General features: G+C 39.2%; 2 protein-coding genes across 8 annotated transcripts in view; one reads left to right on the forward strand and one right to left on the reverse strand.

Moving 5' to 3' along the window:
* LOC138033176 (RYamide receptor-like) overlaps positions 1-7,888 on the reverse strand; it is an 18,981-nt gene extending 11,093 nt beyond the window's left edge. For 2 of the 6 annotated variants that reach the window (XM_068880939.1, XM_068880941.1), the window contains exon 1: positions 7,798-7,888. The gene's annotated coding sequence lies outside the window, so the exon portion shown is untranslated. Of the gene's footprint in view, positions 1-1,312; positions 1,809-1,855; positions 1,996-7,797 lie in introns of those variants that run through there. The other 4 variants (XM_068880938.1, XM_068880937.1, XM_068880940.1 and 1 more) reach the window with 4 other exon arrangements.
* Positions 7,889-18,416: 10,528 nt separating this feature from the next.
* LOC138032467 (putative extracellular sulfatase Sulf-1 homolog) overlaps positions 18,417-22,500 on the forward strand; it is a 25,124-nt gene continuing 21,040 nt past the window's right edge. Inside the window, exons 1-2 of one of the 2 annotated variants that reach the window (XM_068880148.1) lie at positions 18,417-18,561; positions 18,948-19,443. In XM_068880148.1, coding sequence (XP_068736249.1) covers positions 19,047-19,443 — 397 coding nt within the window. In that variant the 5' untranslated portion in view covers positions 18,417-18,561; positions 18,948-19,046. Of the gene's footprint in view, positions 18,562-18,682; positions 18,804-18,947; positions 19,444-22,500 lie in introns of those variants that run through there. The other variant, XM_068880149.1, reaches the window with a different exon arrangement.

The following is a 22,500-nucleotide window of genomic DNA, read 5'->3' on the forward strand; positions in this document are numbered from 1 at the left end:
ATAGTTGTGTTTGAAGCCTTAGTGATTTAAGCAGAAGTGCAATTTTTAAGCAGAAGTTTCCAGTTATTGCAGACCGAGGAATCAATTTGTTCAGAGTGAGTAAACTGAAATAGATTTGAAATATTGGGTAGAGCGCGCTGATCATGATTTAGCAAAGATGCAACCGATTTAAAGTAAAGTAATTTAACTGGCGGAAATTTCTGGATTTACTACGAGATTTGCACCCCATAAAATACATCAAAAGCAAAACCCGCCTTTGTCTGCGAGTGACAATTTTGTCCAGCTGTTTATTTATGGCCTGACCCCAAGCAAAACGACCGTAAGAAATATGAGGTTCTATCAGCGAACGGTAATCTATTAAAAGTGTAGAGAAGGACATTAAGTTTGTGAGCCTAGCGATAATACCAAATCCTTTGCTTATTTGCATTGACTGATGAAGTCAATGTATTGCTTCCAAGAGAGATTACCTTCAATCAGCACTCATAGATATAAAGATATAAAGTCTTGCGCTCGAGAGATACTAATTCTCAGTATTGAAACATATCTTTCCTTTGTGGTACTGTTATACACGTTTATATGTAACTTGTTTTGTATGTAGTATGCAAGACCATACATTTTCATATAATGTTATAACTTGAACTTGGACATCTAATCCCGGGCATCTAATTTGTTTTCTAATATAGTAATATTATGCACTTTCCGCCTGCGTTTTCTCTAATTTTCTTTTGAAGTAATGTCCTATGTAGTAATGTTTTAAACAAGTGGAGAGTAATATAATCAATGAATCAATCACTTCTGTTTTATCGATGGTTCTCTGCTTCTGTTTGGACCTGAAATGTGTTTTCTATCAGTCACTGGAAGGGCGTATCCCTTAGCAAGGCAGTGGAGTAACGAGATATGGGAATAGTCCGATCCAAACGCCAATATTACATGTTTTCGTTAATATTATTCGTCTAAAGATGTCGACTTTTGATGGCTGCAAAAATAATGTTGAAGGAATTAGGAATTACAAGGTTTTTCATGGACTGCGAAAAAGAAAACTAATCACAACCTGGAACAAGGGGAAAAAAATAAAGATTGAATTAGACTGACATCTCTTCTGCTGCTACCGCCAGCTGCCTTTCCCTCGGTAAATAATTAGTCGGTAATGACATTCAACTGCAAATTGAAAATTTCCTTTTCAGATCACGAAACCGCCAGTTGCATCTGATTATCTATCCTGTCAGCTTGAAAATATAATTTGTGGTTGAAATTATTTCCCTGAGGAAATATATTGGCTCTTTTGTTACCCCTAAACTAAAAACAGCTTTACCTTTTTTTTAGAATCGTCAGTGAACTTTGCCTTCCCCTGTTTCTGTTCAAAACTGAATTCAAATCCGTTTAGTAAGGAAACTTTTCAAAAACCTCTCTGCAGTTTGGATCAGATGAAGTTCTTGAAGTTAATGTTTTTTCCTACTTTTGGTGATTTGAAAAGGCTTTGAAAAGGTGATTTGAAAGGTGTTCCTCTCAGTTATAAGGTTGTGTTAATAAATTTAGACTGAATTATTTGCTTTTCCAGCAAAGCGAACAGTAATTAGTACAATGGTGTTCACAATGATTCCAAATTTCCATAATGAAATGTGGATGACGTTTCCTGATGAAGAGTACCGGAAATATGTCTGTCGTTCAGTTTTACACGGAAATAAAAAATAGACAAAAGTAAAGAACTGAGGAGTGAGTCTCCGATGACCGTTTCTTGCATTTAAAACTATGCTTAACCATTTTTTGCAACCAGTTTGCTTAGGAGAACAACTGCTGCCTGAGGGCACTGCAATTTATTTGGCCACTTGCAAAAAAAACTCCTTTTAAACCTTACCAAAGTTCCGCATACACTGCGTCTTGCTTTAGTCTTTCCTCTGAAGCCACTTTTTCGTTTGCCTCAGGACCGCACAAGGCAATCCCGCATGAGGAAATGATCATTCTGTATTGTTTTATATCTTAGAAAAATGGTGTTTTGCAATCGGATAGCCAACGGATGTTTGCAAGATACAAGATATCAATTACATAAACCTGCAAACAGCAGGTCCGTAATTGACCAATAAGAGAACACCGTAACCAGAATAAATGTATGTTGCCAATAAAGAAGAAGACTACATTTACCAAGTGGGTGTCACACACAAAGTGCGTTTTGTATCCTTATCTAAACCTAAAATTGATCGAAATCGAAATTCATTTACGTTACAGGATGAAATATGATATGCTCTATGACATATGCTTTGTGAGACGCTTAACTGAACAGATAGTGTAAAACTGAAGAAAATTAACTTAAAATGAGAGTTTCACTATGTTTTGTATCCTGGACTAAAGCTAAAATTGATCGAACACGAAATTCACTATGATTTACGTTAAAGGATGAAATATTGTGTGCTCTATGAAACACTCTTTTTGAGACGCTAAAACAACGTACGTTTCACCTAGCGGGGTTTGAAACCTTGTCGTGCGATTGTGGCTGAGAGGCCATTTGGCTGTTTACAAAGTTTACCGGGATTTTACTGAGCAAATATTCGTAGAAATTAAGTGACTCTCAGAAAGCATCATTTTAACATAAACTCTATAAAAACACTTTTTGTTTCTGGCTCCTTAACATTTTCCGCACTTAATGACGCCGGACACCACCGTGTCCATTTGCTTACTGAAAGTGTGCTCCGGCTGTTTCAGTTTCACGATCACAATGGACCCAATGATGCATTAAGGTCTCGGCAAAGGTAAATTTGGGCGTCTCGCTCAAATTTCGTTTGCAAATCTTGAATCGGTGGCTGTGAAGTATATTTTCCCGAGAAAAAAAAAATTCTGAAAAATTAATTTTGAAACAGCTAAAATTGCTATTCTTTGTTTCCCGCCATAAGCCATAAGCATTGATGTATAATGTCAATCAAGCGTAAAAGGATCGGGTGTTAATTGACAGGCCACTCGCGCGATCTGCCACCTTATTACGTGACACACCGATCTCTTAATGTGATCCACCTTCCCACACGCTTGCCGTGGGAGAACAGTTTTGCTGTTCCCAACCCAGCTTACCACATGTTTGGCATGTGAAGCTGCCACTTAGAGGGGTGCTAAAGACACCCGCCTGGTATGTTAGCTACGCCATGCTGATGAGGCCCAAAAGGCCGAAACAGCTGTCCATGGCTGCTAATTGACCGGATGAAATGGTTGTGCGCATGCGTGATGTGTTGGCCACACCGGGTTGGTGTCAGCGTGTGGCACCTTGCTTTTATTGTTTAATGGGGTAATTGCAACTTCTGGGACCTCCTGTCCCGACAGGTTTAAAGATATCGCTTCCAAATTTTCTGTTCTAATAGCTGATTGTTCTACCCCAAATACCGCGTGCGGAATTTTTCGTTTGTCTTCGGAGGCTGATTTTATGGCACTTTTCTGCCCGATTGAAATGTGAGATGAGAGTTTCGACTTTGTTGCATGATATTTCCTTCATGAATTCGTAACATATCAAAAATTCCTCACAGGGGTATTGGAGTGCATTCATCTGTGACTAAGATGCGACGAAGTGCGGTTATTCAGTTTCGCAATAAAGCGAAAGGGCCGGATCTTCTACAGCAGACTCGGTCTCGGGCAATGTTAAATACAAATAATTCAATCTATTAATAACCTTAAAGGGAAAGTACGGTCTAGAAAAAGTTTCTCTAAATTACGAAAACTTTTCCCCAGGAATTCGAAAATAGTTGCCGTTTGTGTCCAGTTCCTTGTTAAAGTGAAGTTGCCTCTTTCGTGACTTGGAGAGCGCCATCTTGGATATGACGTGTTATGACGTACAATAGTCAACAAACGTCAACATCTCATTTTGAAAAAAATCAGACGTTATTTACCTTTAGATCAACGAATTGTTTATTACAATGCCATTATAAAGCAAAAAATTATGTATGGCTCTAGTGTGTGGGTTTCCACATCTGTTTATAATTTAAGGCTACAGAAGCGTGCCGCACGCATTATTCTCAGTGCTGATACTAAAGCAATTAGTGTAGATCTTGTTAGAGAACTTAATTGACTACCGTTTTTTCATGAAGCTAAGATTAATAAGTGTGCATTAGTTTATAAACGTTTGAATGGAGTGTGTCCCAAATATATGTTAGAATTACAGGGGCACCCAACGACCAATTTGTTGTAAAATGTCTTATTATACCCCACTTAATGAAAAAAAATGTTATTAAGGCATTTTCAGGTGTTTTTCAGTGTTGCTGGGAAAACATTATCTGTTCCTTTTTCCCAGCAAGACACACAAGAAATTTCCCAGCCAGCTAGATAAAATTGGTTGGTTTCCCAGCCAGCTGATCAAATTTGTTTCCCAGCCAGGATTTCCGCGCGCTGTCAAATCCCTCGATCCAAAACGACCGAACAAAAGCGACAAAACCGGGACAAAACGGGTTTTTTCCGCAAGCGCAATCACTCTGACCAGCCGTCGTATGTTTGTGAATACTCTCTGGGAGAGGGAAGGGGTCCTTTTTTTTTTTTTTTTAGTCGCCCTCAGTCTTCAGAGTTTCTAAAGCCAGCTCGGGTTGAAATGCTAGAAAAAGTCAGTAATTCCCAGGCAAAACCTCTATCAATAATAAATTTCCCAGCCAGCTCATCGAAACACCTGTATTTTTGCCAGCCAGCAAGATTCCTCTGGGGAACAGATAATGTGAGGAACAGATTCGTTGGATGACCCTGGAATTACTCAAACGAAACATCGACATACGTTCAAGTGAAAGACAAAGTAGATATGGGTCTTTAAATTTAATTTGTCTAAAGTATAAAAGAGAATCAGAAGGTGCTAGGACTTTTCAAGTATCAGCCATTAGGTTTTGGAATTCACTTCCCAATGAAATAGGCCGTTTCCGAGTTGCTGCATGCCTCAGTTTCAAAGCGAGTCCTGGTGCACAACCATTCAAATGGAAATGAGTTGCGTATTCTTAGGCAAATCAAACTCATTTCCCTTACAATAGTTGAGCACCAAGACTCACTTCGAAACCGAGACAACAGCAACTCGGAAATGGCCCATTAAGAGTAGCTCTAATTTAGAAACTTTGAAGAAGTCTTTATATAAGTATTTTTTGGAGTCCTATAACGATGTTCATCACTTTACTGTATCTTAGACTGTTCTTCTTTATTTTCAAATATTTTATATTAATTTTTAGATAAATCATATTTTAACTGTTTATAGGCTAGTTTTAATTGCTTCATTATTATTATCATATGTATATGTTTATTTTTAATTTGTTTAGAGGGCCACGAGTTTATCAGTATTTTACACTGTCAAGTGCTACCCTCGAAAAATAAAGTTGTTTATTATTATTATTATTATTATTATTATTATTATTATTATTATAAACGTGTTCGACCTTACCAAGTTCTTCGATCACTTTCTCAATGTTGTGTGACCTTTCTGCTTCGAGAAATTCAAATGTAAGATGAACTATGGTAAACGGTCTTGTGGTTCAATAGAAAGTAGGCCATGTAGGCCATAAGTGCGACAGAAACTCAAGTCACTTAATACTAGTCAATCAAACTAGGCGGCAAAAAAACAGCCAGAGCAAATGTAAACAAGACAAAAACCTTGGACATGCGACAAAGAAATATTCGAAAAGTTTACCTTTTTCACTTTCTTCCTTCAGCGACAGCCCTCTTCGATGCTTCAGCAAACGTATTTGTTTGCTTTCACACAGGGAAGCGTTTAATTTAGGATAAGGCGACGAAACTTTCAGATGTTGCTCAATACACTTAGCAAGGCTTTTTCACGTCAACAATTACCGCTGTTGGGGTAAACGCTTTCGAGGGGGATGAAACTAGACACATGTCTAGACTTGAGAACGCATATAAAAATTAAAAAACCTAAGCTTACACCGGAAAATTTAAATTTAAAGAAAAGTTGGCCGGGCGAAAATAAAACGTGGATGGATTCCTCAAACGTGTAAACCTGACTGCTATATTTTCTGTTCGGGTCTGTCATTTTATCAAGGAGAACTTCAAGCGGTATCTTCAGGTATATCATATGAATATTGCATGGTCTTGGTGACATTCGCTTCATACGGAAATCTCAGTCAACTAGTCCAAAATGTCATTATATTGGAGCAAGAAAACTGAATCAAGCCATATATAGACGACTTTCATTGTTATGCGCTAATAATCGTCACTCGAACTGTGGTTAAATTTTGTTAGCAGTATGGAAACTACGGAAACGATTTACCCTTACCATTTGATAGAACTCATATAAATCGATCGTTTGATTTGAAGTTGTAACAGGGATCTCGTGGAAAGCCACGGTAGACAGATTAAACTTGATTTCCAGGCATTCATTTCACAACAATGAGCGCAGGATAGCACTAAAAGCTCTCTTTCGCCTTGTAACACTCCTGCATATAACGACCACGAGGTAAATCTGTTCAGAGGTGTAGCCAATATCTATACAATTTAGTTTCTGGATTAAGATTCAAGTCTACGTAGTATTGCTCTCCTGGCCCGTGGTTTTCTTCTTTACATCAAGTACATTTAGTCAGGATCCGGAGAAATCCTTGACTATTGCTACGTCATTACCTCGTTTGCATAAACAAAAACAAAGATGGCGGATTTCAATTTATATTTGCCTATTTATGAAGCGTTATTGTTGGCTATTTAAACACATTTAGTCCAAATGAGTGGTCAAGTATGACAATACAGGAAAAGAAGTTTCGAATCAGAGAAACTTTTTCTAGACCGTACTTTCCCTTTAAATTTGTTATATAATTTGGCTCTATATACGAAATAGCGGCGCGACAATTTTTTTTCCGCGGACAACACATTTTCCTTTACCGAGACTTCAACACGGAAAAACAGCAGAGGACTACATTTGCCCTGAGCAATTTATTACAATGGACTTTAACTGAACCATCTGGCATTATAAGTTAACAGAAAATACCATAATTGTTTTCCACCACTCTAATGTGTTTTTGATTCTAATCTCTTTTCCTTGCCCCGTGTTCCTATAGGCTGACGTAATTGTTAACATTTTGTCTCATTAACATACACGTTTGCAGACAGAAGGCATCAGACCTTGTTAAACTCAGTCATAGTCTATTTTCATAAATGGCAACCACTTTTAAATTCTTTTGTCTTTTTGTTAATTACACGTACTGTCCTCATTATATTAAAAAAATTCTTTTGAAATTTGCTTGTCGTAGCGAGGCTAAAAAGGCTTAGTAGAATTAAAACAAAAGAATATTTTATTTGGCCGCCACTATGAAAGAGGTCTATATTTCCAATGTTAAGCCTTTTGTCTTTGATAACGAGCAAGTTATTAGCCATCAAAATCTGACCTATAAATTAAATTCTAGCACTAATGAGCCCATGCATTCCCTTTAAAATTTGAATTTTCAAAGAGTCATGACTCAGCGGTTATCTCGTAAATTGCGCTCAAAGTCTCAGAGGTAGCTCATTATGCAATGCACTACTGATAGATCAGAAGGCAATGGGTGTATGCTAATGAGCCAAAAAATGATTTGTCTGTTGTTCGAGTTTTTATACTAACAATACTTTTTGAAAGACAACTTCCGTAAACTATTCTTACCCTTAATGTAAATTGACGATCGAATAATGATACACAAACTACATCGACTTCTACTGCAAATAATCAGTGAGGTGTAAAAGTTGTTGAAAGCGAATATCCGCGGCATTGAGGACGAACGTGTTATGATAGTAAAGGAGCTCTGAAGTGCACCTAAACTCAAATATTTTAAATCTACAATATTGATCTCCCCACCGAAAGCAAACATGTTTGACGATTCTTACCTCAAAATTTTGCGTTTTTTTCTCTGCCGGGCAAGACGCGCAAAGTTGTCAAAGCTACAATAGCAGTAATTTGGACCAACGACCGTGATGTGAGAGGCATGGGTCTAGTCTCAATTTTACGTCACAAACTGCTTTGCAATGCAAAATTTGTTCGAAAACAGGAATGCAAAGCAGTTTGTGACATAAAAGCGAGAATAGTAGACCCTTGCCTCTCACATCACGGTCGTGGAGTCCAAATTACTGCTTGTTCTGCCAAGTTTACGTGGCTTGTACGGCACAGAAAGAGCGAAATTCTGGGTAACAATAGTGACCTATGTTTTCTTTGGATGGGGAATGAAACTTTGTTTATTTAACCACGGGCTATTCAACCGGAAATACGTCTGCGAACGCAGGCTAGCAATTCATCGGCTATTTACAGAAAGATCATAACTGCAACTACACAACTATAACTATAGCTATGAACTACACCATATTAAAAAGCTGCTTTCCTTGAATGCCGTCCCTTATAGAGCTTTGCTGATTACGAGTTTGAACAACCTGAGGGATTCCGCGCACCTAGTCTCACAAGGAAGGCTATTCCACAGTGTGGCGCCACTATAACTAAAGCTCAGGGCCACCATGTTATTCAAATGCCTACAGGGATTAGCTCCGGAGAATTTAGCATCGAAATTTTCTTAACGTAATACGAACTACAACTTGAAGGACTCCGAGAACAAACTTAATGTTAGATTGCCACGCACACATTATTTTAAAAATAGTTTTAGCTGTTTCGCTGGTGATCATGATTTTTCCACCCCGTGATTTCCAACAGTAGCGATGTTTCTCGTGACGTCACCCATTGTTATTCTGAATATGCCAACCACGACCGAATTGGCTGTTGAAACAATGGCTTCTTTTGTTCCGTGGTTGGCAAACATGAATATCAAAAGGAATGTGACGTCAATGTTTGTAAACAAGAATATCGGTATTGTCCAGCATCAACGTCATAGTTAGAGAGTGTTAAAACACAGGCTGCTCTATTGTGCAATTTTTGCAGCTTCTCTTGTAAAGTTACCCCTCAGGTTCCCCAAAAAGTACCACAGTAGTCAAAGTGAGGTTGTATCAAAGCTTGGTATATAAGATATAAAGTCGCCTGAGGAACCAGGTGCCTAACACGTTGCATGGCACCGATTCCAGAAGCGATCTCTTGGTTCACGGTTTTTCGATGTGGCAATTCCAGCTGAGTTTATTGTGATTTTGTAGTTGCAACCTGTTTCACCCGAGTACCGTTCATTAAGACTGATGGCCGGGGAAGCAGCAATGGTATCTAGCCTTTGGCCAGATCCTATCAGCATAAATTCTGCATGCTTTAGTCATATTTAGAGTAAGTTTGTTTGCGTTAAATTAACCAAGTACAGTACACATTCAATAGGTCCTCACTAAGACATGATTCAATGCTACCTACATCATTATCCGCATATGTCAGATGCGTATCATCGGCGTACATCCTCAGTTCACAGTATGAAAAACAATTTGGAAGGTCATTTATATATAGTAAGAATAAGAGTGGACTGAGGAGGGTCCCCTGAGGGACACCACACGGGTCAATTCACGGCCGTCAGAAAAGGACCCACCAACCCCTGAGCATTGTTGTATACGATTCCCCAAATACGACTGAAGCCATTTTAATGAATTCCCAGACATACCATAAAAGTCAAGCTTCGATACAAGAACCTTGTGGCCAACGGTATCTACAGCTTTCTTTAGATCTTGGAAAATAACCGCGTTGATTTTTGCAATATCTATATTATATTCCCAGTATTCAATTGCCTCAAGCAAATCTGTAACAGTTGCTGAATAGCAAGAAAACCCGACTGATGTTTTCATACAGTGGCATATCGTGCTCCTCTAAATAGGCATATAGTTGTTCGTAAACGATTCTCTCGATATCTTGACTACAACTGGGATAATCGAGATCGGATAATATAGTTGTTTACGTCATCTCACTCGCCTTGCTTGAAAAGAGGTGTACGTAACTCTAGCAGATTTCCAGTCGTCTGAGAGTTTACCTTGACTAATAGATTGATTAAAAATATCGCATACAGGCGCACAAATGAGATCGGCACACTCCCGAATAAACCTCGCGCAGATATTCTGTCCAGATTATATTGGGAACAGAAAATATTTGACTCCAGGATCCATTAGGTGCACTTTAATTTGATCCTTTTCCAGGCTCTCTTGAGGAGAGTGTACCGACGTGGCATATTGCATTTTTAAAAGGTGGATATTATATGGGAGAATATGATTTTCTACTCGTGAGCAAGAAAAATGCAAACGGTTTTTGGATAAAAAATTTCCTGACCTAAATCTACTCCGAGTATTTGAGGTTGATTTGAGACGATTTCTTGGAGTTTTAGTTCTTGCGCCTCCTTCTGATTTTAGCGCGGGGTTGATGGGGTTGTTAAACAAATGTGTACAAATTGTCAATGAATTGTGATAACCAAGCGATATTCATTACGCCACGCTGATGCAACATATTCTAAACGATTGTTAGCGGCGCCAAAGTAGCCCTCGAATTATTTTTTTTTTCATAATTTACTGTAATCAGGAAGAAAGCAAATTAACATCATCTTGCTGTGCATCAATTAAAGCGGACAATCTATTTCGCTCGGTGTAGGATGACAAAGTGGATAATAATTTTAAAAGTGCTCATTGCATTCAACTCCTATTTGCAAGTAGTATCATCTCCAGCTGTCAAGAAAAGAAAGAAAGCTGTCGAAAATACCCAAGCAAGTAGAACGGAAAACTCGGATCTGGTGGGTACCATGATTTAACTGCTTTTTAATTTCTAGAAGTGAGAAAAAATGTTTTGATGGTCGACCTTATTACCTTGCCTAAAGGCATAATATAGTTTTCACCTCTATACAATACTGCAGTATAGGCTGATAGAAGTTCTGCGCGCCGCAGTCTCGGTGCGTTCCCTCGCTAGCTGTACTGATGTCGAAAAAGAAACGCTTCGCCGGGTTAGTGACATTTTTACAGCCCCAAAAATCAGGTTTGAGTCACTCAAACCTGATTTTGGGATTTATTTTGTTGCAATTTTCAACAAAATAAATCCCAAAATCGGTAAGAATTTGTGACGCTGATGTATAATAAAGAACCTAATAAAAATAAAGCTGCTATTTCCAAAACGATGGAATTCCCTGGTGATAAATAACCTCGCCTAAGAGAGTAAATTTTTGACTTTGCAGAAACATTGGTCAATCTCAAGAGTTGGGTGATTGTGATCTTTGTGTTGAATTCTAACATTTCTTGTCAAACTTTGTATCACTTAAAAGAAAAAACAAACAAACTAACAAAAGCAAAAACCCGGTGTCTTGCCATCATTTAGACACAGATGTATCTTTGTTTCGCGAGTAAACGGACAAGGTAACATGATCGCGCCGCCCGTTGAATTCGATATGTCACTTTCGATTTTGCGAATTCACTTGTGAAGCCAAAAGTACAATGGCAAAATTGAACATAGCGAAAATCTCCCAAAATGTTTTTCGCTGATGGTAACTTTTTATATTCGCGGTTCAAAATTTATGTTGTTCATGTCGCGAATTTTGTTGCTGATGGCAAATATTTGGCCATTTTTATCCAGGTGATCTGGTGACGTAATTTGGAGGACTGAGAAGAAAAGTTTTAACGCCGTATCCCACAACCGCGCGGCCTTAGGTGTTGTTTCCAAACTCCCTGCAGTATTTCCATCGCCAAAACTCAACAGATCATTCCGTGTCTACCACATTTCCTGTTACCGAATGAACCTTCAAGTATACCCGACGAGCTCTAACCTCGCCTCTGCCAAGTTGAATTAGAAAATAAGGCCACGCGCGGTTTTGGGATACGGCGTTAAACTTTTTCTCCCTAGTCCTCCGAATTACGTCAGCAGATCACCTGGATACAGTAGAGACGCATAATCCGTCCAGACTAATTATGCGTCTCTCATGTTATCCGTCTTCGAAGACGCACTAAACTGGATACTTCGTCCAGACGCATAATGCGTCTTGTGCCCGTCTTCATACTAGACGAATTTAACAGACGCAGAAAAAATGTTTGCCCAAGTTCGTCCCAGACGAATAATGCGTCTCTAGTATAAAAACGGCCATTTCCGCATGGAAAACCGCTTATCAAAAATAATTTTTTGAAATCCTTTCCCAAACCAACACTGAAGTGGTGAATCCGAAGTATCCTCTTCGAGTGTGGATTTTTTCATTGGATTCATGATCCGGTTTTGGTTTTCGCCAAAAAGACGCAAAATCCGTTTTCGGATTTTCCCAAAAATCGCACCCTAAGGGCGCGTTCGATTGACCCTATTCCGGCCGGGAATAAGAATGCGTGGAGTGATGATTAAAACGGTATGTTTGGCGCGTTTCGAAGCCTCAAGGATGATAAAAATATGTTTAAAATAGCATTTTAGCAAATATTTGACAATTTTAATGTGAATCTCCGCAAAAACGAAGGATTTCCAACTTGTATTCCATGTATTCCTATTCCGGAATACGGTCAATCGAACGCACCCTAAATGTTGTCTGAAACGAGCCTGATTGTGACGGCAGTTACTCTGGTCTATCTGTTAAGTACCTCGATCAACGAATATAGGGGAAGTCCGCTCTGCCCACCAGCTCTACATTTAGCACATTATGTCATTCTTCGATATCGTTGTTCGTGCGAATAGCGGGCTAGAAACCGAACCCGAAGTTTGTCAAAAAAGTTACATGAGCTCAGCGCTTCGCTCAGGAAACAGATTGAAAGCTAAAGGTATTTTGAAGTCAATAAAATCACACCTTTAGAAGCACGATGAAAAGCGTTTTAGGGATTGTCAACAATTAGCGAGTCAGGACAAACGTGAATCTGAATTGATGCTAACTGAACTATAAAACGAAAAAAAAATTTGGTCAAAAGTATCATTCAATGCAGTTGAACGTTAAATTTCAAGTCAGTAAAAATTGGTAGTTTAACAGTGCCTTTAAAATGGGAATCGAACTCGCGGGAAGTAAATTCCGTTCCACACACAATTCTATGGAGCTCTTTCATAATGGCGGCCAATTAAAATGCAGCATTTGCATTAGTCCACTAGTTAGGTGATACTAAATGAGGTTATCAGGCGTTTGCGAACTGACCGTTTGCGAAACGACCGACATTCTTCCCAGGAAATAACATTTTAGAGAAGCAAATTTTCCTGAGGATACTGGTTGGATTGGACTTGCAGACGTTTTACACATCATAGACGTTCTCTAAGAATACATTCCACTTGAAACTGGCGTTAAAACTTGCCTTAATTGCTCTAAAAAGTATGGAAACCAACAATCTACCAATTCTCAAACGGCAGCCATCTTTCTGTTCTTCTCGGGAGTGCCTTTCTCACGAGAGCCAATGATATTCCCGGAAACGTATCACGTGCCGTATTTCGCGACGCACGCGCAGACATTTTTCGCCAGTAAATGTGATCCTCGATCCTATGGACCCATGGGCCGTGCATGCGAAATTTTAGTAAACTGATTGTTCCAAATAACTTGATTCAGAATCTTTCGCGTTTTTTTTTCTCTTTTACTGTGTCAAGAGGTTTCTCTGTATTTCTCGTATTCTCGGATTAATACTAAAATTCTTCTTTCCCATCGTACGAGAAATGAACTGTGGATTTCCGTTGTGGACTACGCGACGTTTTATTAAAGGCCGAGTTGTTTTTCTCACTTTCCTTGCCAGATCACTTTGTTTCTTTTTATTGAATTTAAATCAAGCTAAGTTCCAAAGGTCTTGACTACTTTCGTGGATTTTCTTAATCGTCGACAAATTGCCGTGCTTAGTTTCATTCGCCAATAGGTAGGATTCCCCAATAGGTTGATTTCTGTTCGGTATGATTAATTTTCGCCTTAGTTTATTGGCTAATTACCCTGCGAGCAGAATCTCTTTCGATCTTCCTAGATAAGTCGGAAAGAGGAAAGAAGACTCTGCCGGCCGCCCTCACATTCTTTGATTTGTCGCTCATCCAATGAAATGGATGAGTCAGTCCAGTTTCGACTTGTCAAACCTGTTTTTTTAATTTTTGCGCGTGATCAATCGCCACGCGTCATCATATTTTTTGAAATTTACAACCTCGTGACAATTCCCATGAGTATTTCCTCTGTATGTCGGTTACAGAAACTAGTCTGCGAGAAACCTATAAAATTCTCAGTAAAAAATGAAATGGCAATTTAAAAGTATGAGCTATCTAGAGTTTCCACTGAAATAATTTCTTGGTTGTCGTGTGTTTGCCAGAGTTGTTCGAAAATATCCCGACCCCTTGTTTGGCTTTTGTTTTGTGGTTTTGTGGTTAGTGGTCACGCGTGACTGACACCGAATACATTTGAATTTTTAACGCATGCTCAATACGAAATGTGGAGGCGGCAGAGTCATCTTTCCTCTTCCCGACTTATCTAGGAAGATCGAAAGACACTCTGCTCGCAGGGTATTGGCTAATATTTCCTTCTAAGTGCATTAGTTTGGAGAAAGGTGGGGCCCCTGTCTAGACAGTACAAAGCACTGTTGGATTATCCCCTGGCTCTGCTCCATCATTTATTATATAATAACCCAAGTTATTCACGGATTTTGATTGGTTCTTGCCTATGATCTATTAGAGGACAGACGCACGATTGACGTCACCATCAGCTTTTATGCCAATAAAGTTTAATTCTTTATTATATAAAACAAATAGATTCCATGTTGCCGTGGGTCTGTTCAGTAATAGATCACAGAAGACGTCAAAATGTGGTAAGAACATCAGTGACACACTCGGCTATCGCCTTGTATGCCATTTTTTTGTTCTTACCACATTTTGACGTCATCTGTGATCTATTACTGAACAGACGCACGGCAACATGGAATCTATTTGTTAAATGTTCCTTTCCTTTCCTTATGCTCACGTTGTGGTGAAAGCCTCAAATTTGGTGATTTCACGTCGCTATTATGCAGAGTGTTAAGAGCAAAAGCGTCGGCTCTCAGCTCCCACACGCTCGGTTCCGCTGCACCCAACCGGCCATTGATGTGTGCCCTGGGGTCCGTTTCTCGAAAGTCCCGAAATTTTACGGACCATTTTCGGGTGTCACAATTCCCCTTGTATCTCAAGAACGGAGAGGATTTAAGTCGTCAAACTTCACTGTTATTTTTCTTTTTGTTACCTTGAAAACATATTAAAAGATCGGCCTTCCAAAACAAGCGGTTGGCAGTTTCACGACTGGCTTTTCGGACCCGAAAAGTTTTCGGGACTTTCGAGAAACGGGGCCCCCTGGTCAAGAAACAAACCCACGGATCAACCGCGTGGTAGGGACTGAGAATTCAACTGTATCACTGAACCACCCCTGGGGTAATGAACCGTATTCAGCGCTGAAGCACTAACTGGGGACTGTCCAGAAGCTAAATCACATCAAACAACTAACATAACAAATTAGGTTGGTTTTTTGGGAGTGGGGAAAAGCGGGGTACCCGGAAACAAAAAACCGCTCGAAGCAGACGGTAGAGAAGGAACAAACCCAACCCACATGTTACGCCAAGTCTGGGAGTCCAACCCGGGCCTAATTGGTGGGAGGTGAGTGCTCTCACCACTGCCACACCAGTCCTTCTTCTCCTGTTTCGATCGTCTACTTCCCTTGCAAACTTCCTTATACGTCTTAAATCGGCAAGCCCTTGTCGAGGATAGACCTTCAAAAAAATAAAATAAAATAACCTTTTGACCCACACAACTGTGTTCAATAGTCTTTTTTTTCCTCTTAAGCAATGTTATAAAATGTTAAACGTTTTTCCAGATAAGTTTACCTCTTCCTTTGGTGAGAGGCTCTGTGACGTAGATTCAAATTGGAGGAAAAAACACTTCACAGTTATTGCTCTGAATAACCGCTCTCTGACCTCTTTCTGCATGCTTGGATCTTTTTGGACTGTTGTCCGTTGTGTGTATTTGTATTTAGCTTTCTGATCGTTTATAGTGGTTTAAATTTTTCAAAAAGCTTATATGTAAACTGAAACTATAAAGAGGTTGTCTGTGGAAGAAAATACTTGCTTGGATGGATTCTCAGTGTTAATTGCGTATGAGGTCAGTAGAGAGATAAGTGACTTATCACTTGATAAACTACATACACTTCCATTAAGAGAAAATATTTCTTCACTGTGGTATGTCTTTTGAGAAGTCAGCAAGAATCAGTGGCGAATGGAAGCACATGAGGGAAGAGAAAATGAAAGGAAATAGGCGGCGGGATAAGTAATTCTCTCGCCGGCTCTTCTGGCGTCACAGCCATTCAGTGCCAATAACAAAAAATAAGTAGTTCAAGTACTAGTGACATAAAAGGTCTGGCTGAAAACTGCTCTCCTAACCTCTCCATAAGCTACTTAAGCTGATTCTCGCTTTAGATTAGCTTCGGCTACAGGGCAAGTCTTAGAAGAGAGTAACATAAACTAGAATAAGATAATTTTTTGAAGAATTTCCCAGTCTTGAGCGGTGTTTGCCCGGGTTTAGCCATCAGTTGCAAACACGAATCTAAAAATGATAAATGATTCTTACAGAGGGTTTCCCCTAGCGTGTTGTTCCAAGCTTCAGTTTTTTAATAACTCTGTGGATGTCTAGGGTGTCACTGAGCTCAATTGTTCTGACCCCAAAACTAATTGCTCACGTTCTGATTGCCATACTAAACGTAAACTGTCATTCTGTATAGTGAGTTTAAGTTCATTTTTAAAAGCTGTTTCGTGGAGCTGTAAATGGATGATTTGCATTCATCAGTTGAAAAAAACTCCTTCGTGTTGGTAAATGTTTTAAACATCTTGGTGGGGAATCTACTTTCTTTTCCTTTCTCGAGAAAGCTGATGAGCCGATTGGGTTCGTGTTAACCTTGTATTTAATGGTCACTTTAAGTCCTGTCAAAAGTTTGGTGAAGATAGTCTCTTTCTTTTGTGCTCTCAGTTGAAAGTAAATTGAAAAAACGTATTGTTTTTTTCTTTTTATGGTTACTATGAAAGCAAATAAAGCAGTTATGAAATGCACAATTGGTCTGAAATTCCATCATTTCAGTATCTTGCTGTTCACACTGACTTGCAGAGGCGTCTGGGTTTTGAAAAAGAAAAAGTTAAATTATGGACTTTTGCAACTTAAAAGTCAGGGGTTTTAAAATAGTAAAGGCATAAGACATTGTAAAGGTGTTAAAAGATCATGAGACTATTTACGGTTCTACGGAAATAGTGCAGCACTTCGAAGCTGCTAAAATAGGCCCTATTTTAGCAGCTTCCAAGTGGTGGGAAGATAAGACAGTACTGAGGTTAAAAGCAGACAAGTCGTCCTGAATACCTAAGGAGTTTGCACTAGAAACATCTTGCACTTAGCCGTACGTACCCACCTTGAATAGAAAAAAAACAGAGGGCGTAACTTCCGAGGGTAGGATATCTGGGGTTCTGGACGTCATGTTAGTTTCCCCACTTGCTCCACCATTTTGTTTTTCTTTTTTTTTTTCTTTTATAGATATCCTCTAAGTCATGATTCTTACAATCACCCCGAAGTTGCGCCAACACCATCCCTTTGCCTGATCTCACCAAGAGGTTTGATTTCAACAAGGATTTAAAATTGGTTTGTCAAACAGGTCAGTTCCAGCAATATGTGCTTAAGCAAAAACCGGGAATTTCCTTGGGGATGCTAAGGGTAAGCCGAGGTGGCCGTCAAATGGTGTTTTGAAATTTCATGCACAAGTGTTTTCATGGATTCCAGGTTTGCTTGCCATAGGCCCTGAGCGGGCAATGTTTTCATTTCGAATAGCACTACATTAGACATCGGAAGCTGAGATGCTTGTACGAAACGCTTGCGAGCAGTTTGTTTCACAAAGTGACCTTCGGTTTAGAGTACCTCACAATGGCATTTTCAATGTCGACGTCGACTTGATCCCTTTCCCCCAACCAGACATCGTGCCCGGGACACCGTGCTTTACTGATAATCCCTACCAGTGCGTTATGTTATCGTCCATCGGAGGTATCGATCCACCAGTCAGCACTATTTGATCAAGGCTGACATAACTTCAAAAAAACCCTGTTATCAAGCTTATGGTTCTGTCGTCACCGAGTTAAATCAGTGGTCGATTCTTATTATAGTGACTTAGATAATTTTGGTTTAATCTGTCTCCTTTTTTGAACATTTTACATGTGCCGAATAATGCAAATGAGAAAAAATCTATTGTTTTCGTTCATTTGCATTGGAACGTTTGAAATGGGTTTAAGTGACAGATCGCAGAAAGGCGAAACTTCCCGTAAAATTCTTGCGTCTGAAATTTTGTTATGTGAAAAGTGATCCAAAATGCATTGATCATAATCTATGGGCGGTCTCAAGGACAGCACATTGGAAGTATTTAGCGTCTGTTATACAACCAAGCATAATGTCATAGTTTACCTCTCGTTATCACCTCCCATTGTGAAAAATGATTATGCAGGCAGAACTGAACATCTCAGTTTTGTAGAGCATTCATTTTTTCCTCCGCTGACATTAACTCCTCCCACATTAAAAGCTGTCAATTGATCTGTTTATATTTCATGAGTGCTGTTTCCGGAAAACTATGGGCCTGGCCTCAGCAAAGGTCTTTTGAAGACGTGATGTCTGTGTACGAAAGACGCTCATTGAAGTTTTCCTTGAATGTGATTGACCTGTTTCCTTTGGCCACCTCAAAAAATAGCTTCTCTTCCGTTAAGTATATATTTGTCAGAATTCTCTATTAAAGTATTCATATTACATTACAGCTGTAGGTAAGTTTCAATGGAAAGAAAGTTATACTGATCAATCTTGTTTTGTTTTCGTCTCAGAAAATATTGTTGCGTCTGATCTCTTTTACAAATCAGAATTTTCCCTTCTTAAGAGATTAATTGAACTATTGGTCAAAGACCAATCACATGGCTTCGATATTTGCAGCCAGAATTCCCAGCGGGAATTTGCCCGTTTTATTCGAAATTATTTTGCATATCTACTCAATCAACACAGGCTTCTTAAAGTAATTCCATCTTGTGATAATTGAAATATTCAAAGCAATTGAAATCACTCAATTGTTTAGTGTTGAGCTGACGGAATTCGGTGCTGCTTATGCATTAGTGACGCCGCGCAGTGTTTGGTCTTGAATCTTCTGATCTCTTTATAGGTTCAAGATTCTGTTCGAGCCTCTCCAGACTGGAAAGTAGCCAAGCGTTTCACAACAACGAGGAGTCGGTCGCGGTAAGTCACAGCCGGTCACCTCAAAATGGCTAAGAACTTCGTAACCTTTTTGATGTTACTGCTACAGTGTGGCTTGGCACTTAGTGGACGCAAATGGAAGACAAATTTGCGAAGTGGGACAAGATCTGTGAAGCAACCCAACATTATCTTTGTTCTTGTTGATGATATGGACAAAGAACTTGGATCTCCGTATGTGATGAAAAAAACGCAACGGCTTCTGCGACAAGAGGGAGCTGATTTTGTCAATGCATTTGTTACAACTCCAATGTGCTGTCCATCCCGAACGAGTATATTGACGGGAAAGTACGCGCATAATCACCACACCAACACAAACAATTGGAACTGTTCATCGCCCTCGTGGAGAAAAGGTCCAGAAAAGAAAACATATGCGAGATACTTGGAATTAGCTGGCTATGTGACCGGTAAGTTCGAATTATGTAATGAAAATTATTAATGTTTTATTTCCAACCGCTGGGTTTTTTAAGCATCGTTCAACATTTGTGCACTTTTTCACGTTAACAGCAGAAAAGCGCCACTGAATTAAAGCAGCTTATATCTAGGATATGAATTCGATGGAGCGTTCCAGAGATTTCGTGCACAAGAACATTAAAAATTCTGTGCCAGGCCATTTGTCAAGAAATATTGTCTTGCTTCTTGCTTTTCCAAACCTCTCCTTGTATCATGACTCGGAGACTAAGCGTTTTCTAAAACAGTTATAACGTGAACAGAAAACCCGCACCTTTACCACTCGTTGTGTAACGATTCTTTTTTTTTTTTAATTGTTTCATTTGGTCATTGTATATTGTATTTATCTGCCGGTCAATAGCCGGACTAATTGGGTGTTTAGGGCATTTATTACAAAACCGATTGTAGCCCAGAGATCTTCACCCTTCCATGAGAACGCGCGCGAGTCATTTCCTGTCTGGATCTCTCTCCATTTATATTCTAACTGTTTTTGTTCTGTAAATTGCTTTTTACTCGGTGCCTTCACAATACCACGGCTTTGAAAATGAGTCCAAAGTGCAGCTGCGCTTCAATATTAACAGATATTTTCGTTATACACATTTGTTCTTATCTGATTACGGTTACATTTAACACTGGCTGTTTTCTTTTTGCCTTGCGTAATGTGGCGTCGATCTTTGTGGTTTCGTCGGATTCTTTATTATCTCAATAAAATGTCCTTCAGCGTTTCCTTTATTGTACGTGTTATAGTCCCTTATAAAGAGTTTGTTATTCACTGTCTTCCTTCAGAAGGGTTCCTGAATAGTTGACGAGACGGTAAAACGCTTCGTATTAAGACTCGTTGAAACATGAAAAGTATCACGGAAAGCTGTAGCTGGATACTCAGTAGGTTGTATTCACAGATCTTACGCATTAGCGATTCATCCCCTCTCAAACCTGAAGAACCATAAGTGACACTCTGAGATTTCAAAGTGCTGCAAATGGCAGCAAATCAACTCTGTGTGCTAAGCACCATTTTGATACCGTAAACGTGCAGCGAAGCAACATAATCATCTGAGCCACAGGAAATAGATTAAATCATTGTATTGCTCAGCCGCCTTCATTAGCGTAGCCACAGTAAATGATTTAATTCTCAGTCAAAACGGAAAGGTGTTATTTAGTAGTTTTTATTTAAATGGCGACACTTAAAGGCGATTTCACCCCCGGACACAAAAGAAACAATCACTGGATATTGAAGCCTCAGAAGCCCAATAAATGGTCGCAAGGTACGATTCCCTTGCTTGTGCAGAAAAAAAAGTACGGCGTCACATAAACATAAAGGCACTCTCCAGGAAGAGACTCTTCAATTTGCAAGGTCGCACTTTCGCAAGCTCTTGCCAGAACGAATTATGCCGGCCAACTCAGCGTCACTTTAACGTTAGAGGAACAAATGGATCAATCTTTTAATTAAAGCACTGCTTGAGCTTTGACATGCACGAGCCGGGTTGGAGGTCTTCTTAAATGTATCTAACAAAAAAATGCAATTGGATGAGGCAAGTATCACGAAAGTAACCCTTTCACAAGGTCACAACTGAATCGGGCGTGATTAATTGAATAAAAGAAGTTATCTGTTCTTGTAAAGCTAAGTACGTATTATCGTATAAATTATTTAATTTTGCTGATAAACTTACCTTGTGAAAGTAATGATGGGATTATTTTCGTGTTAAGCCCGTTTTTTGTTCTTGCTAAGGACAAAAATTAAACGACGATTTCACTTGTAGGAAATTATTCTTTATGAATTGCGTATTTTTATAGTCATTTCGGTCCGTCGAATTCTTCGAGATGATCTTATTCATCCATTTGCCTGTCTGTTTTCAATCTCATCACATTTGGAAGTTTCATCGCCTCACTGAAAGCATGTTTAATTATCCCTAATGCCTTGTTTTCTCGAACATTTCCGTTACTTTAGACAAAGGATCACGAGAGGTTCTCTTCTTATCAAACGAAACTCATCCAAGACTCTTTCAAACACTAATTCAGGGATAAGTGTCCTTTGCGGTGTGGCATGTTCTTGAAGAGGAAGGACCGGGTCGCACTAGAGCAAAAAGTTGTTTATTTTACAAAACAATATGTCATCCTATAGTTTTTGGTAGTGCGACCCTTCTCTCCAAAGGAATGTAAAAGGGGTTTCAAAGGTTATCTTTTTACATCTGGGAAGGAGATCCATTAAAACTATGCTGTGGAAAATAGCCGGTCAATTTATCCCCCACAGCACCTTCACTGCGGGAGTCGCCAATTCCCTCTATTTGTAATACCACAATGCATTTTTCAAGTGTGGATTGATCTTAGAGATTTTCTCTCCCTCGACGCAACTTAACGTTTTATGATTTCAACCTAAAGTATTCGGCTTAGGAACAAACAGTTCGGTTTTGTATATCTTTTTGTTTGAGTGTTTTTTATAATGCAGACCGACGACAAGTTATCACACAATGCTTTCAACGTTTATTATATCTTCGGTGTAGAAATTGATCTTTATTCTTAATTGCCTCCCCGCCCTGTCTTTCCACAGCTTTCCAAAGAAATAAATCGTTGTACACAAGTTTCTATACAAGAGAACAAATCGGTTTGGGCGACGGTTTCCTCCAAAGACTGTCTTCGCAATATGTTCACTTTGCCTACGTAGATGATGTCAAGAGCATCACGATTTGACTTCAAGTTTTCGAAGCGAAGAAATCTTTTTCAGTTTTTAGAATTTTTTCCTTCAAGAAATTGGGTCGATCCGGACTACTTTTGACAGTTTAAAATAACTTCTTTTTACTCTTTAAAGCATAAGGGCTGCACATCACGTATCTTAACGTTTTTGTCTTCAAAACACGAGAAGGAATTTATTGTTTCATTACAAATCTTGAAATGTTGCCAAATACCAATTTTATACTTGTCGGTTCCACTACCCGACACGTGAAAAAACATTAATTTCGAAGGCGTCAAGATTACGTCTTTTACCCACAACGTGCGGTAGTGCAGTGCAAAGATAACAT

Source organism: Montipora capricornis, chromosome 14, assembly GCF_036669925.1.
Source record: "Montipora capricornis isolate CH-2021 chromosome 14, ASM3666992v2, whole genome shotgun sequence".
Lineage (NCBI taxonomy): Eukaryota > Metazoa > Cnidaria > Anthozoa > Scleractinia > Acroporidae > Montipora > Montipora capricornis.